General features: G+C 40.9%; 3 protein-coding genes across 3 annotated transcripts; all 3 read right to left on the reverse strand.

Moving 5' to 3' along the window:
- Window positions 1-2160: 2160 nt before the first annotated feature.
- EAF01_008140 (uncharacterized protein) lies at window positions 2161-3300 on the reverse strand (the record flags this gene model as incomplete). Its single annotated transcript, XM_038916396.1, has 1 exon — window positions 2161-3300. The coding sequence occupies one exon, from the start codon at window positions 3298-3300 to the stop codon at window positions 2161-2163; it is 1140 nt and encodes a 379-aa protein (XP_038767758.1).
- A 3511-nt stretch (window positions 3301-6811) lies between these two features.
- EAF01_008141 (uncharacterized protein) lies at window positions 6812-7274 on the reverse strand (the record flags this gene model as incomplete). Its single annotated transcript, XM_038916397.1, has 2 exons — window positions 6812-7131; window positions 7202-7274. 2 exons carry the CDS (start codon window positions 7272-7274, stop codon window positions 6812-6814), a joined length of 393 nt encoding a protein of 130 aa, XP_038767759.1.
- Window positions 7275-7856: 582 nt separating this feature from the next.
- On the reverse strand, window positions 7857-8120 carry EAF01_008142 (uncharacterized protein; the record flags this gene model as incomplete). Its single annotated transcript, XM_038916398.1, has 1 exon — window positions 7857-8120. The coding sequence occupies one exon, from the start codon at window positions 8118-8120 to the stop codon at window positions 7857-7859; it is 264 nt and encodes an 87-aa protein (XP_038767760.1).
- Between the last annotated feature and the right edge of the window lie 7374 nt (window positions 8121-15494).

Genomic DNA, 15494 nt, shown 5'->3' on the forward strand with positions numbered 1-15494 from the left:
TATATTGGAATTATTAATATCAATATTATCAATAATAAACTTATTATATCGAAAATAATTAATAAAAAAATTAAATTATAAATTCCTATAATAATCTAAGCTTTTTAATATTTAAAGACCTTATAAAAGAATCTCAACTATAAAAAAGAAGGTTTTTAAGTATAAAAAAATAAAGAATAAAAACTCTTCAAAAGGCCCTACTTTTTTCAAGAAATATTTTATAAGAGATATATTAATATAATATTTAATATTCTACTGATATATTTATAGTTATTTTATATAAATAAAGAGAAAAGCTTAATCTTTCAAAAAACATTTATAATATATTGATTGAAATATACAATATTTTATATCAGTATATAATATTATTACGAAATGTTAATTTCAATATTACCTTGTATAGTAGACAATACATTATCAATTATAATTAAAGAAATAATAACCCTTTAATATAAAGCGTATATCATTAAAGTAATAGCATTCTGATATCATTATATTTACTATTTCAATCTTATTTAACCATCTAGCCCTATAATATAGTTTTATCCCCTATATCAATAGAATGATTTAATAGGTTCTAATATATTGTATCCTATATTAATAAAGTAATCTGATAAAAGGAAAAGGAATAAAAAATATTAGATTTAAAAAGAAATTATATACCACCAATATATTATAAGAAAAGGTGAATATAAAGCTTATAAGTAATGAATTAAAGGTTATAATAAAATTCCTAAAGGATTTGAAATATTAAAGAATAAAGGTAATCCTTTAAAAAGGATAGAATATTATAACTAATCATAACTTTTATAATATTTTAAAAAGAATTAAATAAAAAGAAAGGAATTATTACAATAAAATAAAACGTATAAGGTTTTTATAAGTATATTAAAAGATTTAATAAAAAAAAAGATTTTTGAATAGAATAGGTTAATAATATAAACAATTCAAAGGATTTAAAAGGATTGTCTAGAAGGTTGTCTATAGATCTTAATAAGAAAGTTCAAAAAGGAATAGGTTTTTATTTCTTTTTTCTATTTACTTTATTTAATTAGAATTAGATATAGATGTATTATATGATCTTAGTATAACTAGATAGATCGAATCGATTAAGAATTTACTATTACTATTATCTATATATTAAGAAAAAAAAAACCTCAATTTCGATGTATTTTCAAAGTGGTTTATATGCTAATGTAGTCCATGTGCTAATTAATGAACCATGTTATAATGATGTAGATCTGATCTACCTACCTAGGTACTTATTACCCAGGTCCTTATTACCCAGGTCCTTACTACCCAGGTCCTTCCATACCCTACGAGCATACCCTATCTTACCTATCCTCGCTACCGAGCCTACCCTATCCAGGTTTTCCGAGTACCCAAGTAAGTATGTATCATCGGTGAGATCATAGGTACCTATATACCGACCTACTAACCATCACAAAAAATGGGAAGTTGGAAATCCAAATCCAAATTCAGTCAGATCAACATCGACTCTCAATCTCCTCAGGGTCACCAGTACGATAGCACAATCACAAGCACAAGCACAAGCATAAAGCTAATTCAATATTCCAGACGCGTTCGTCTTCATCATTCAATATACCATCATCTCCTTCTAAGTATATGTGCGTCCAGTGCGTATATCAGCATGCGCCATCTAGGCCATACCATCCATCCATTCATTCATCTTCATCATCCCTCCCCCGAGTCAAGCCTTTTCCCCAGGCCCATCAATCTACTAAACACAATGCCACGTTAACAACGATTGTTCTCCATTCAATTCTCCTCAATTTCATCCACCAATAACCTCAACAAACAAGCAACGTTGATTAAAGCACCATATGCCCAATCCAAAACCATCCACTTCCATGTATAAAAAGGAAGACTGTATATCAACCACAAGTAACCCCAATAAACCAATCCAAATTGATATTGCCATGTAATCCCAAAGTACTCCAATGCTACGCCTTTTGAATGCAGTTGCTTGCTTTGCTCTTTTGCTCCAAAACGAAGTAATGTTATTTTTCATCAAGGTGATGTGATGTTTGTGACGTGAATTCCGTCGTCTAAAGGTATCTCCTTTCGTACTCGCAGGTTCCTTGCAGGTGCCTTGATATCGCATATTTTTAAACTCATAGAGTGTTTCTCCAAACTGTCTCAATCACTGTCCGAATGATCTGGGTTGGCAATAAATAATCGACCAGCACCTAGAGTCATTGTCGTGGTCCGTTCATCGACACTTCCTCTCCTCCTTAATTCGTCAGGATTTTTAACACTCTTTTCGCGTGTAATTGTTGATTTCAGCAAGCTATTACTTGCTAATCTGGCTGCATCATTCGAGTTTAAATCTGCAATACCATCTGCGCGTTCTCCACTACTAATACTTCCTCCTGCACTTCTCGTTCCGTCACCACCTTCAAAATAGTTCTTCGCATTAGGATGATCCATCGGAACAGGCGTCTCTCCAGCTTCTGCCACATCGGCGAAAGATTCTCGTCTTTCCCTTTCGCTAGGTGGCGTGTGGCCTGAGCTCCATCTGCCAGCTGTCGAACTTGCACCAGATTGTCGTGAATATGTAAGACCCCTCCTAGCACTGCCAACACTGCTGCGTCCAGAACCCGTTCTGCGATGATATAAAACTCTTCCGCTATCTCCATCATCATCACTGTCTCCACCTTCCACTTCACTAGCACTTAATCTCATTGGCACACCGACTACACCTCCGACAAGATCTCCGGGACTATATCCTACCAACCCAGCTTTCCCATGATGTCTTATTTTCGCCGTCACTCGATTACTTCCCACTAAACTGTTTGTGCCACCAGTAGATATCCTTCCTTGTAGGGGCCCACCAAGTACTGCAGCCGCTGCTCTTTCCTTGGCCGCTTTTTGTTGAGCGATCAATCGTGGATCTTCATGTTGCGATCTATCACACCACACCGTCGCCTTTTGTTTTCGCATCAGAGCCACATAGCCTTGAGGTTGTAAGTTTCCCGATCGTGAAGACGTGGATCTCCTCAAGTCTTGCGAACCACGATATGGCACAGGACCGTTCCCACTGCTCGCCGTTGTCGAAAAGGTACCCGTCGAAGGCGTTCTCCTGGAAGAGAAACCGCTTATCTGCATATTTCCGGGATAGAGCGTTTGTGGGTTTTGAGGTTGAGGCGGGTAATTGATGGAAGGGAAGGTATTGGAAGAGATCGTACGAGTATGGCTGTGATTGTTGTATGAAGGAGCAGAAGGAGAAGTTTGGAAACCAGGTGGCATTGGTTTCCTTCGAGGGACATCGGCCATCATATTGATGTGTGAGAAACGGAGACTGCGGGGACAATAATGAGGAATCAATCAGAAGAAGGATTTAATTGGTCGCATACAAAACGTAAAGGCTCGTAAGAGGTTCAGATTAATCCAAGTAAGCTGTAGTTGGCTAGAGGGTGTACTGCGAGGCTATCGACCAAGGAATTATTTTTTCCTATGAAGCTAAAAAGAGTAGTGCCAAAGTGAGGCCTTTAAGAATCGAGATACGGTGGTATGTATGCGTAAGTTTTTTTGGGGGGGTTGGCGTGAAATCGAATGGTGGTAGTGTATGGATGGTATGGAAAGGGCTTGGAGCAAGCTTAATTTTTTTTTTCTCCCCTTAGGTTGGTGTTTGAGTTCGGGGTTAGAAGGGGAGGGGGGTGTGAATTGGATGGCCGGTCTTTGGGGATATTTCATATAATAATCAAAGTTCCTTCCTCCTGTCTTTCCTCACCATCACAATACAAAGAAAAAGAGGAGAAAAAGAGGAGAAAGAAAGGAAGAAAGAAAGTAAGCAAGCAAGGAGGAAGAAGTAGGTGTGTTTGGTACTAGGTCGATATTATCCCACTCGTTTTCAATTGAAGAATAAGTAAAGGAGCGATGGACCCGGGTGGTATGGTTTAAAAGGAAAAAGAGGATGGTAGGAAGATGGATAAACCGGGAGGACGGGTATAAATTTGGATGTGTGAAGTCAGGGAGGGAAGGAGGGACGATTTGAGAGATTTGAGAGATTTGAGAGATTTGAGACTCTGAGACTTGGGAGGAATTATGATCGGAAAAGTATTAGGCGGAGGGGGGGGGGGGAGAGAGAGGATAAAGTTGTTGTTATTGTTGTTTGATTTAATTACTAGGTAGGTAGGTAGAAGATATATATTATGACTAGGGATGGTTATTTATTACCTAGGTAGTATTGGATAAGGTGGTGAGTGAAGCGTGAATTAATAAGTGTGAGTTGAAGTGTGAAGTGAGTGAATGGGGAGTGAATGGGAGTGAATGGGAGTGAATGGAGTGATTTGAGTGATTTGAGTGATTTTGAATAATTCGAGTGATAAGTCGGTATAGTATATCTACTAATGATTAATGGTTGAGTTTGGTTAGCTACCCACCTAGTTAGTGACATCTCTAGTGAAGACTAACACGCTTTGGGTACTTTACTTCTTCGGTGAAAGATAACCCTAGTTAGGCATTCGAAGGTTGTAAGTTGTAAGTTGTAAGTTATACCGGTGGATTGTGCTGAGGTTGGTGCGTTGAGTGCGTGAGTGCGTGGGTGCGTGAATGTGTAGCTGTGTTTTTATGTTTTATGCCTATATGAGCGGCGGGAAAGGATAAATCTAGTTGGGATTGGAGGCGTAGAGAGTAACAAATCGTCGAATGGTGATTATGCTACGCTGGATAGAGATCGGATAGTGGTGGTGGTGTTGTATTGTATGTAAGAAGCTAAAATGGTACAAAATGTGCAAGATAGTGAGTGTGGTAACCTTGTCACTTCTCCGTGTTGATTGTTCTCTTGATTGTTCACTGTTCGCTCTTTAGATACCCAGGTGAGAGCAACCTTATCGCTGCTTAATATTATCATTTATGATTGTCCAAGATCTTTCCCTGGGTCATTTCTTGACTTGTTCCTGGTCTAATCTAATCATTCTTAATGCCTACTGCCTAGCGATTCTTCTAAATAATGCTTAAATACTTCGGAACTTATTTTCCCCTCAGAATCCAATCCAACATGGAAGTTCCTTCAGGGGTGATTCACTGTACATTCGCCATCGTTTGTTGGTTGGAGGATCCTCTCGTGTGAATGCTCGCGAATGATTGCTTCCTCGTACTCTTCTAGCGCTTCTAAGGTTGGATGATTTGAAGGAACACTATGATGTCTTTGTGATTGGATTGCATTGCAAAGCGGCGTGTATGTCGGAAAGTACGGTATGGGTGCAGAGTAGTTCAGCCACGCCCAAAGATCTAACCTTCAAGCTTAAGCGTTAGTATCTAGATAGTCCCGTATCGTACATGGTATGATCCTTCACCACGATGCACACCAACCCGAGCATTGAAGGCAGTAAGTTTCGTCTTAAAAGTGCCTTCTTATGCAAGCGACAGATAGATCAGAATGTGAACTGTGCCTTGGATTGCTTGACTTTTCTTCCCTCGGTCTAAAGTAAAGTAGGTGGACGTACTAGTATCTTCCTTCAAGAATGGAGTACTAGCCCAAGATTATCTCGTCGCCGTTCCGATATTTCGTGAATGAATTCGTTTTGGGATAGGATTCGGAAAACGTGCGTAACCGTCTACCAATCATATGTTGTTGATGAAGGGTTGAAGCCTTTTCGAGGATGTGTATGTGTGGAGGAATAATACTCCACAGTTGGATCACAGCTGGGAAAATAAATCAGACTGGTCCGGTTGGAGTAAGATCGATAAGAATAAGACCGAGGGTTTGAATTTTCAAGTATCAATACGCCAATGGGTCAATGAATGTGAAGCAATTCAGGTGTTGTCATAATCTATACGTTCAAGCACAAGAGAAGATGATAGTCACGAGTTGTCATGAGTTTGTCAAGTGTACGAGATATCCAATATGGAGTTGGAAAAGAATCGAATTGATAGAAGGACGATGAATCATAAATGATGGTGTAAGCAATCAGAAATACACAACCATACACAACCATAACAGCAACTTGTCTCATCCATTTTGATTGAATTTGATTACCAGATGTTGTCTACTCCGTACTTACTTTCTTGCTTCATGCTTCAAGATTACTGACCTACAATTAGCGGTCCTACCAAAGTCTCTCCTTTTTATTCAAGTGTCTAAGGTTACATAAAATATCAAATCCATTGATTCCCTCTAATTAATAAAATCTACCTACCCTCTTCCAATCCCCATCCCCGCCAAACCTTCCAAACCAAGTTTAATCATCCATTATGCATAAAATCCCATAGTAGAGAACCTACCTGTGATCATCTCAACCGAACCAAACGTTCCGAGAAATCTTCCCGCTGGTTCGGTATCGACTCCGGACTATCTATCGATCACTATCACATTCAGCTGTTACGGACTTTGCGGTACCTGAGAAATCCCGGTGTGTGGGTTCCTTTCACAGCTGTCATCGATATATGCCACAACATGATGTTTATTAAATGGGGGTGTGCTAGGGATATATGTATGTATATACGGTATCTTCACCGTGCAGTTAATATATATTTATGTATAATATATATATGCATTTGATGTATGCTAGGTATACATGTATGTATGTCGGAGATCTCCAGATGACTTTTAATGTGACACTACTTTAAACATGTAGTCCTCAGCAGCTCATCGGCAAGTCCTTTTACACTGAGTTCAGCTGGAATCAAGCATCCTATGACTTGACGTGAGTAAGCATAGTTCGTACCAATATCTGGTTGTTGATGGTTACATTGATTGCTCATCCTAGGAAAACTCAGAGGAGTCTTTCTTATTCATCGGATGGAATAATACAATATCGTATCTCAGTATCGTATCTCGAAATTTTCAAGCACTCGAAACTTCTAAAGACGTCACAGTTTTTAGATATCGCCGTATCATGGTACGATTTTCGTGATTGCCAAGACCATGTTCATTATCAACATCTTCTATTGACCGGCATCTCTGCTCTTCGCTCTTCCACGGACCACATCCACGTCCATTTCTATCTTTCCGCATACCAACTGTTTTTCGGGAGACAACCTCTTTAGGTGAGTGGACACCGGCGTTAGACTGGGGGTGGGTGGAGGAGGGAGGGGGAACTTCCTCTGTGCGAAGTAGACGCAGAGAATCTCGCATCTCGTAGAGTACATACTCCGCACAATCAACTATCTGTGAAGTTCTAGCGAGGTTTCCATTAATCCTGTCACATATATCATAGCAGAAACCATCACATACCGTGTACACCTCCGCTCTCAATATCGATATATGACCGATCGACATCTTGAGACATCTCGTCCATCATGAACATTCAAGATAGACTTCCCCCCGTGTTTCCCCTCCTATGGCGTGTATGCAGACCTGAACCAAACGGGCCATCCACCCCTCCCTCGCCTTTCCAATTGCATCTCAAATCGCATGTTGTGTTATCTACTATCCCGTATATAATACCACAAGCATACCCCATCCCCAAAACAAGCTTCCACCCAAATCCCCCATCCTAACCCAAGCCGTCCTCCCACCCCTCCCCAAAACCAATCATCACACCACGTACCCCATCACCACGACGGATTCCACCCGCTGCAACGAATCCAAAGCAGCAAATCGCCAGTACGCTAGGACTCTCGCATCCCAAAGCGCGTGAACACACTTGCCCTATTCCAGTATCCCTGCTCCGGACCCTGTCCATCCTCCACTTCCAAATGAAAATCCAAGTTTTGAGAGGCGAGAAAAAACGTGCATTGATAATTATGTGCTGAGCGATGAGCAGGGGACAACATAGGAAAGAGTGGAATTGGGAATTTCGGTACCGGATGGGTTTTGGAGGGTAGGAAATATCGATATTCATGAGAATTGGAGATTTTTGTGGTTTTTTTATTTTTATTTTCATTTTTCATTTTTTTCTTCTTATCTTTGAGTGGGTGTTGATGGTGGGTTTGCTGGGGTGGGGTGGGGGTGAGAAGAGGCGCTTGGCTTGTCCATCGTATTGTGCTGAAGACTCTCGTTGCTCCGTATTCGATGTCCGGATTGGAGGATTCGAGTTGGGATTGGGAGATTGATGTCTTGCGATTTTTGGGAAATTTACAATGAATATATCTTTCTCCTCTTCAGGTGATATGTCAAGATTTACTGAGTCATCGTCGGGAGTTAGATACATATCAAATGCAATACTCTGTCGATATCATATGCACGAAAGAGAAGACAAGCGAAAATCGACATATTTTGATATAGATCTATAAATCCTTCCATCTCCCCTTCCCCAATATAATTATTTGCCTTGCTTTATACCCAGATGCATTTCCATTCTATAGACACTTATATCTATAGCTTCAGCTAGTATCAATTGATACCACCTCCTAGTACTCCCTGACTTCTAGTACTAAGATGTAACCATACCATATACGATCATACCTACCCATCATCCAAGCTCTTCCCTCGGCTCTATCCATCAATCAATCCAAAAATCGACACGGAAACATCAAAGCTTTACACTTACACACAGACTATGCATTGTGAAAGTACTCTAGCACTCTACCGGTAGGTATATAATATATATTGTGAAACCGTATGACTTCATTCTTACATCATAGTCATTGATCTTCCCGCTAAACATCTTTCTCCGTTGTAGGTCACTCACGAGAGAGATAGTATAGTGTACAAGCATCTCTTTACCAAGAACGAAAACCCTACAAAGTACAGCTAAACCTTCAAGCTACACTTCGCTAGTACCGAGACGATTGTCACAAACTATCTCTCTCCCTCAGGCATTAGCAAATCACAGTATTGTTTCATTCACTTCAACTCCCCTCCATATCCCATCCCTTTACATCCTATCTGGTGCACTATTTTCCCTACTCATCACTGTAATTCCTATATATATCCATACCTCTAAATCTAAACTCCCTCCCATCTCCATCTCCATTCCCGCAAATCAAACAACACGCACAATAGAGAATCCAACTACAATCCCAATCCCAAGTACAAATTAGCTAGGTACAACGTAATTAGCTCGGGTAGCTAATCCCATCCCCCCTAGCTAGCACAGCAACACAATTCTCGGGAAACTCATCGCGTCTTGGCGGGACACTAGAAAGGGATACTAAGGAATCAGTCTAGGACTTGTCCGATGGGGTGGTTTTGGGTTTGGGTTTGGGTTTGGGTTTGTGATGAGGAGGGATTCGGTCCGTTTGTTTATGGTGCGGGCAGGAGATGCGAGAGGTGAGATGGGTGTGGGAAATTGGGACTTGGGGTTTGGATTTGGTGCGTAGTGCGGTGTGGTGTGGATGGATTTATTATGGATTGGTGTTTAGGGAGGTAGGTAGGAGGTAAGTAGGTAGCTCAAGTATGCATGCGAGGAACTGGGGGTGAATCTCGAGATAGGTATGTGTGGCATCTAGGTAGTGAAGATTGGCTGAGCGGTGCTAGATTATATACAGGATCTGGGTATCTAGGTAGGTAGGTATATGTATACGAAGTATGGAGATAGACGAGATCGGTTCGTAAAACTTGGAGAATAATCAATCACAAAGCTTTGGGGAGTGGATAAGATACCTAAAGTGGTGTGGGTGGGTAGGAAATGGATGTTGGGGGAGTAAAGTTTGAGTAGAGTAGACTTGGAGAGCCAAGAAGATTACTAGGGTGGAGAAAGGCTTGATGGGGATGTTGGTTTCTTTGTTAGTGTGTTTGCATGTGCAGAGTATAGAGGCTTGAAGTGGAGAGAATCAAGTAGACTGGCGATTATAACTTAATCATATATATCGGCTACGACCGCTCGGAAATCTTCCATGTGTCGGCAAGCTGGGGTGTGCGAGCGAGCGAGCAAGTATAGCTTAATAAGCATATAGATATCTAGTCAAGCCAAGAACCCCTCAATGCAATGGAATATGGGCGTCCCAAGGATTCTTCATAATGAGGGGAAATGTATGCATGTATCAAGTGTCGAGTCTGTGGATGGATATAGTGCTTAGAGGCGAATGCATTGTCATTGGTCAGGTGTGTTTATTTGTATGTGTATGTGTATGTGATATGCTCTCCGATTACAGTTTTAGTGGGAAAATACATTCTGCGCTGCAGATGTGTATCCTCACTAATCGCATATGATCAAAGAAGTATTGCTGCATATCTACTCCTCATTAGATGGGTAGGAGGGACTTCCTCCATGTAAGATTACCTAGCTAGACACACTTCATACAACACCTACCTTCTCTCATATCTTCCCAACATCCTTCACATCACCATTCTCTAAATTAAAATAAATTACTCCATCACCTTTTCATATTTATCCTAAACTAGCTAGCGTATCCTAATCGCACAATTCATATTCGGAAATGTCATGTTGCATATCTAACCCCTCATACCCCTCATACCCCTCATTCCAACTGCACAATTGACGGTTGGCGCTTACCTTACTTACATATTTGTTCGAGGTCTCCTCAATGCTTCGGATTAGGAATATGATGTGCCACTAGTAAGTAAGATCGAAATATCCATTTGTTAAAATATATAATCGGGTAAGGGAGCAGGAATTCTTTTGTGTTGATTTAGCTTGGAGATGTAGCATATGGCGAGTTAGGATCGTGCTATCATTTATGCCTTGTTTGGGATTGATGTCTTGTAATGGCGCTTACTTGTTTGTTTACCTATTTACCCCTCAACTTTCATGAATATCAAAATCAAAAACTCGAAACATCAATATTGATGAGTGGGCGGGAATTGGTAGTGAGGGGGAGGAGAGAGGAATTTTCTTCACTCCGACTAAGGTTACTTGTATTTTTGTTGCGTTATGTATTATGATTTATAGAGCAATTTTATATAAAGGTTATCTAGCTGAGATTTGATTATTTTCCATTTCGATTACAAAATATATGTATTCGTCCCCCCATCAGAAACCAAAATCGAAACACCAACTCTTTCTTGATGCTGTGTATTTGTCTTGCGTTTTATATGATTATTCCCATTGCGACTTCATTTTCGGGTTGAGATTTGGCTGGTCCCGTTTCAATTACTGATTATATCTATTCGTCTGTCCCTCATCATGAGCCAGAATCGAAACACTAATATCCAACCCCTCACTTGCCACAAAAGCCACATTACTTACTATCACAACATTATCACATCATCACATTCTTATCGATCGGAACCCTCTCCGAAGACTCGGTAACGGATTGGCAAGCTTTGATTCGTTTTATCAAAGATGTCTTGTGGTGCGCTTCACTTGATGCCGAATCGGCTTCAGCCTCGATTGTATGTTGCATCCTGGCGGCATATGGGTTGATGGACTTGTGTTACTTATAGCCTTGGCGGATATCTTTCCATGTGAAACGGAGCTCACAAATTTCGTCATGTCTCTTGGTGGGCTGAGGTTCTATGTACGGTCGGTCATAGAGTTGATGATTTCATTCATAAAACATTGAGTTGGCTATTTAATATAACCAAAGTCACAGGATCAATAAAGATACATACGGAGTTTTCTCCGTACCTTGGATGCTGTGCTACTACCGGTATCAAATCCACATCTTGTTCCAGTGGTTACACTAGGCGCGCGGTCAAGAGACGATCAACCATCCTTCAAACGTCTCATTGTCTTCTATTCCTCGCTTGTCGATCAATTCGAAAAACGGTTCCAACGTTACATTTCACTAGTTGATCCAAAGCACATCGAGCGTCGCCTAAATCCCTTCATCATCCTAGGAGTGGCGAGGCCGTATCTAAATCTCCATTTCGTATTCCATTTGTTCTACCGGTCTATCATTTTCACATTCCCATGGGTCGTTTCGGAGCTTTTCTTTCCAGTAGGTCTCTTGCCGCTGGACCGGGTTCCTGACCATGGCGTCTCTGCATATAATCATAGGGCTGCGTATCAAATATCTTCCGACGAGGGATCTACACGAGCGCTTTCTCTTGGCGCTCGATTGTTGTTTCCTGAAACTGAATAATATTCTTTTTTTTTTCTGTGGCCCACATACTAAACGATCATAATTTCCTTGATTCCTGAAGATCTTCATGATGGTTTCTAGCGGGTGGAAATTTGTCTGCCTTGAGTAACATTATCCCCGATTCGTCGATTTACGGATTTGGGCGATACTAGAGATTTAGTTTCGCGCTTGGCAGAGAGAGTTTTACGGTGGTGATTTTGATTCGTGGATTTCGATGCAGGCTGTGCGCGGATAATGTATCGCGCGGAACTAAACAAACTCACTTCGTTTTTTACCATATTGGCTCCCCTTGGCCCGTTTCTCTACTCTTTATTACATAATATCTATCCAACAAGGTCGTCGACAAGTAAGGCAATTTTAGAGATAATACTATTAATGTACACGGAGTAGCATAGTCAGCGTAGCTTAGCTATAGATAGACTGAATCGATCAAGAATTTACTACTACTACACGGAGTAGAGTAGCTCAAGAGTAGTACTCTTGCAAGTAGTATCTTGTTACCTTTCTCGCCCCGCAAAATCCCATCTCATAAAATCCGATCATTTGCCGACTTCTCTTTCAGCATCTCACGTGTCATCTCTCCGCCCCGCTGTCCAGCCTCAAATCCCACGCTTCTTGCCTATTACATTCTTCCCCGTGTATACACATCATGTCTGTCATGGAGAATTTCCTCGAGTCCTTCCTCCTTTGATCGTAGCCCGATGTATGCGCACGGAAGGATCGGAAAGTCGTGCCGATGCGGATGGCAGGTGTGGATTATGATGTCGTGTCGTGGCAACGCGTCTGTGAGTGGGGTGGGTTGGTCGCTAGTAGGTGGAACGGGAAGTTGAAGTGGAGGTAGCTTGACCAAGAGTTAGTTGTTATTAGGTAAGCATTGATGGGATGAAGTGAGATGAAAAAAGGGGGTGGAGGAGAAGCGAGCGGGGTACGCTACACGTGATAATCGTAGAGAAGAATACTTCTGACTCCTAATATTTATCTCGATAATTGGAATTCAATCCATGTGTCCTCTGCTGAACTTCGTGATGACGTTCACATAAGTTGGTAAAGGTGTGGAGATTTTGACATTTGAAGTATCTTTGCAAGCTTCTTCATGCTGCCTAGAGCCACGGACAACATTCGTTTTACCAAATACAACTCCAACTGCAAGAGTTTCGAAACACATTGAGCCTTTATAGTTTCACGAAGAGTATTGAAGTGGAATCTGTGAAAGACACCTTGCTTGAAAGCAAAGGATCTGTAGATGCCTGGGATCGTTGCCATTCTGCTTTCGGAGAGAGCCAAGTGCATTTCTGCGATAAACAGGGCAGTAAAGATTGTGGACCAGAAAAGCAGTCTTCATTCTCATATCGCACCCGGCAATTCTTTCGATGTTGTCAGGAAATCGTCTTTTGGCTCTGAGTCTCTGACAACCTGAGATGCATAACAAGGATGGTGGCAAAAGATTATCTTGGGAACTATAACACGGGAGAACTTGTTTAACTTTAGACCACTTGATCTCTGGCGTCTGAAAAATCTTGCACCTCTTTGAAGCCTCCGTTTCTTGTGAAAGGTTAATTGAATAATGGTATGGTATTTTATGGTCTATGGGGTAGCTGTGGAATAGAGAAGTTAGGGAGAATAGATGGGATGATTCACAGGAGGAGGAAAGATAAGGGAGAGAGAGAAAAGGGTCGAATGAGTGGATTAGTAGCTTATGGGGGGAAGAAGGAAGATTAGCGGGGATCAGATAGAAATGGGAGAGGGATGGAGGAATGGTACGTATCCTAGGAACGATTGAAGGTACTTGGAATGGAAAAAAGGCCAGTAGACCAACAAATTGAGAATCGCTTCATCATTTTTTACTTTGCTTCTGCTTTTGGAAACCCTTGAGATTCTAGGTCTTGATTATTAATATAGTTGATTGGCTAGAAACGGAGTTGCGATATATTTCATCCAAATTTTCTTGCAGTATACTGGTTTTTTCTCGATATGGACAACCAATTTCAGGTTTTTTCTGTCAAGAATATCTTCTCCGGTTTTCTCCCTTTCTGAATGTATAATTTAATGCTCTCTCAAATCTCATGGCAATTTGGTACCTTACTCAAACGAGAGACTGGTGCCAGTTTCTTGCGCTGTCTCCTGCCACATGTGATTGCACTACTTAGCTAGCGGCTCTTGTCAAAATCTGGAGTGTAGGTACAACTTGAAAGAGTAGAACGAGACAAGAATAGCTTCCATTCAATGATGAGCAGAGATACAACGGTATGATCTGATATCATGAAGTTCGAAATCTACTTGGCTTGTTTTAAGGGTTATTTTTTTCATTCGGAGGAAGTCCGCTCCATCATGCCATGTCTTAGATATCAGCTATACGATCGAAATTTACCACGCTGTCCAAAATCACTTAGGACAGACTTCGACTTCGTCATGCTTTAAACAACTCCCAAAATTCATTGTAAGACGCAAACCCCGTCCAGAACAGGCGTTTCTCATCATTCGTGCCGATGTCTTTCCAAACTAGAAACTGATTTTCCAGACTAACGAATGGCAACAATCTGTGCACAGCAGAGACGTTTAACTCTAGATCTCCAATCAGAGAAATAATCGTGAGACTATTTCAACAATTTATCCACTGTTTAGCACCAACTTCTGAATAGCTAGTGTAAGAGCCATGTGATCATCTTCAGTTTCTTTCGGTACTCATTTGTTCTACATTTAATTGTACGACCAGGAATGTTCTTTGCGCGAAGGGGTTGGAGCGAGCACGAGACTGAATATGTTTCTAGCGTGCGAATAAAGAAACTGATCCTCGCAAGGAAATCATCGCAGTATTCGGTTGTCCTAATTCTGTCTCTACATTATTAGAACCACAAACTCCCAGATCCGGGGCTGAAATGGTCGTTCCGTGACCGGGAACGAGATCTCTTTTAGCAGCCAGAAATAGACGTTACGGAAGTTGAATAGCTTTCGGGCAGAACAATGCTTTTTTGCGTGGTCTTCAGAATTTGGTTGGTGCTCCAACGTCGTGTGGTAGTGATGCGTGGAGAGGGAGGGCTAGATGGAGAGGTCATTAATGTATATTACGGTGTTGGCGCTTTGATCAATGAATCTGGTACTCTCTCGTAAAACTTCAAGTAAGATACATGTCCGAAGTCAGCACATATATGAACGCACACACTCTTTAACGTCTTTCTTCCTCTGTTGAAATATATCGATGCGAAAGACTTTTTCAGACACCAACTAAGAGATGCTAGAGGTTGGTGAAATTCGAGTAATTTGTATTTATTGACCGCTTCAAGAAAGTCCCCTGGGATAGATGACCACTTTCATTTATAGAAAGATTTTTTTTTTGAAATTCACATCAGTCTGTGTGGTATAAGATAAGAATTCTTCAGCTACCATATGATATATTTTTAAGGCAAAATTCCCCGGACTTTTCGCGCCTTGGTCACTTAAAGATAGAATCTTAAGTGCCTAGAGATCTCTAGACATATAACTTCTCATGCTTTCTAAAAATGACCGAACGAAGTTTCTATTTTGGATCACCGAGTATCTTGACCTTAATCTAGCACCATCCAATCTCCATCCAACGGATGAACCCGATATATCTCATG

This window comes from Botrytis porri (genome assembly GCF_014898465.1).
Source record: "Botrytis porri strain MUCL 3234 chromosome Unknown BPOR_011, whole genome shotgun sequence".
Taxonomy (NCBI): Eukaryota; Fungi; Ascomycota; class Leotiomycetes; order Helotiales; family Sclerotiniaceae; genus Botrytis; species Botrytis porri.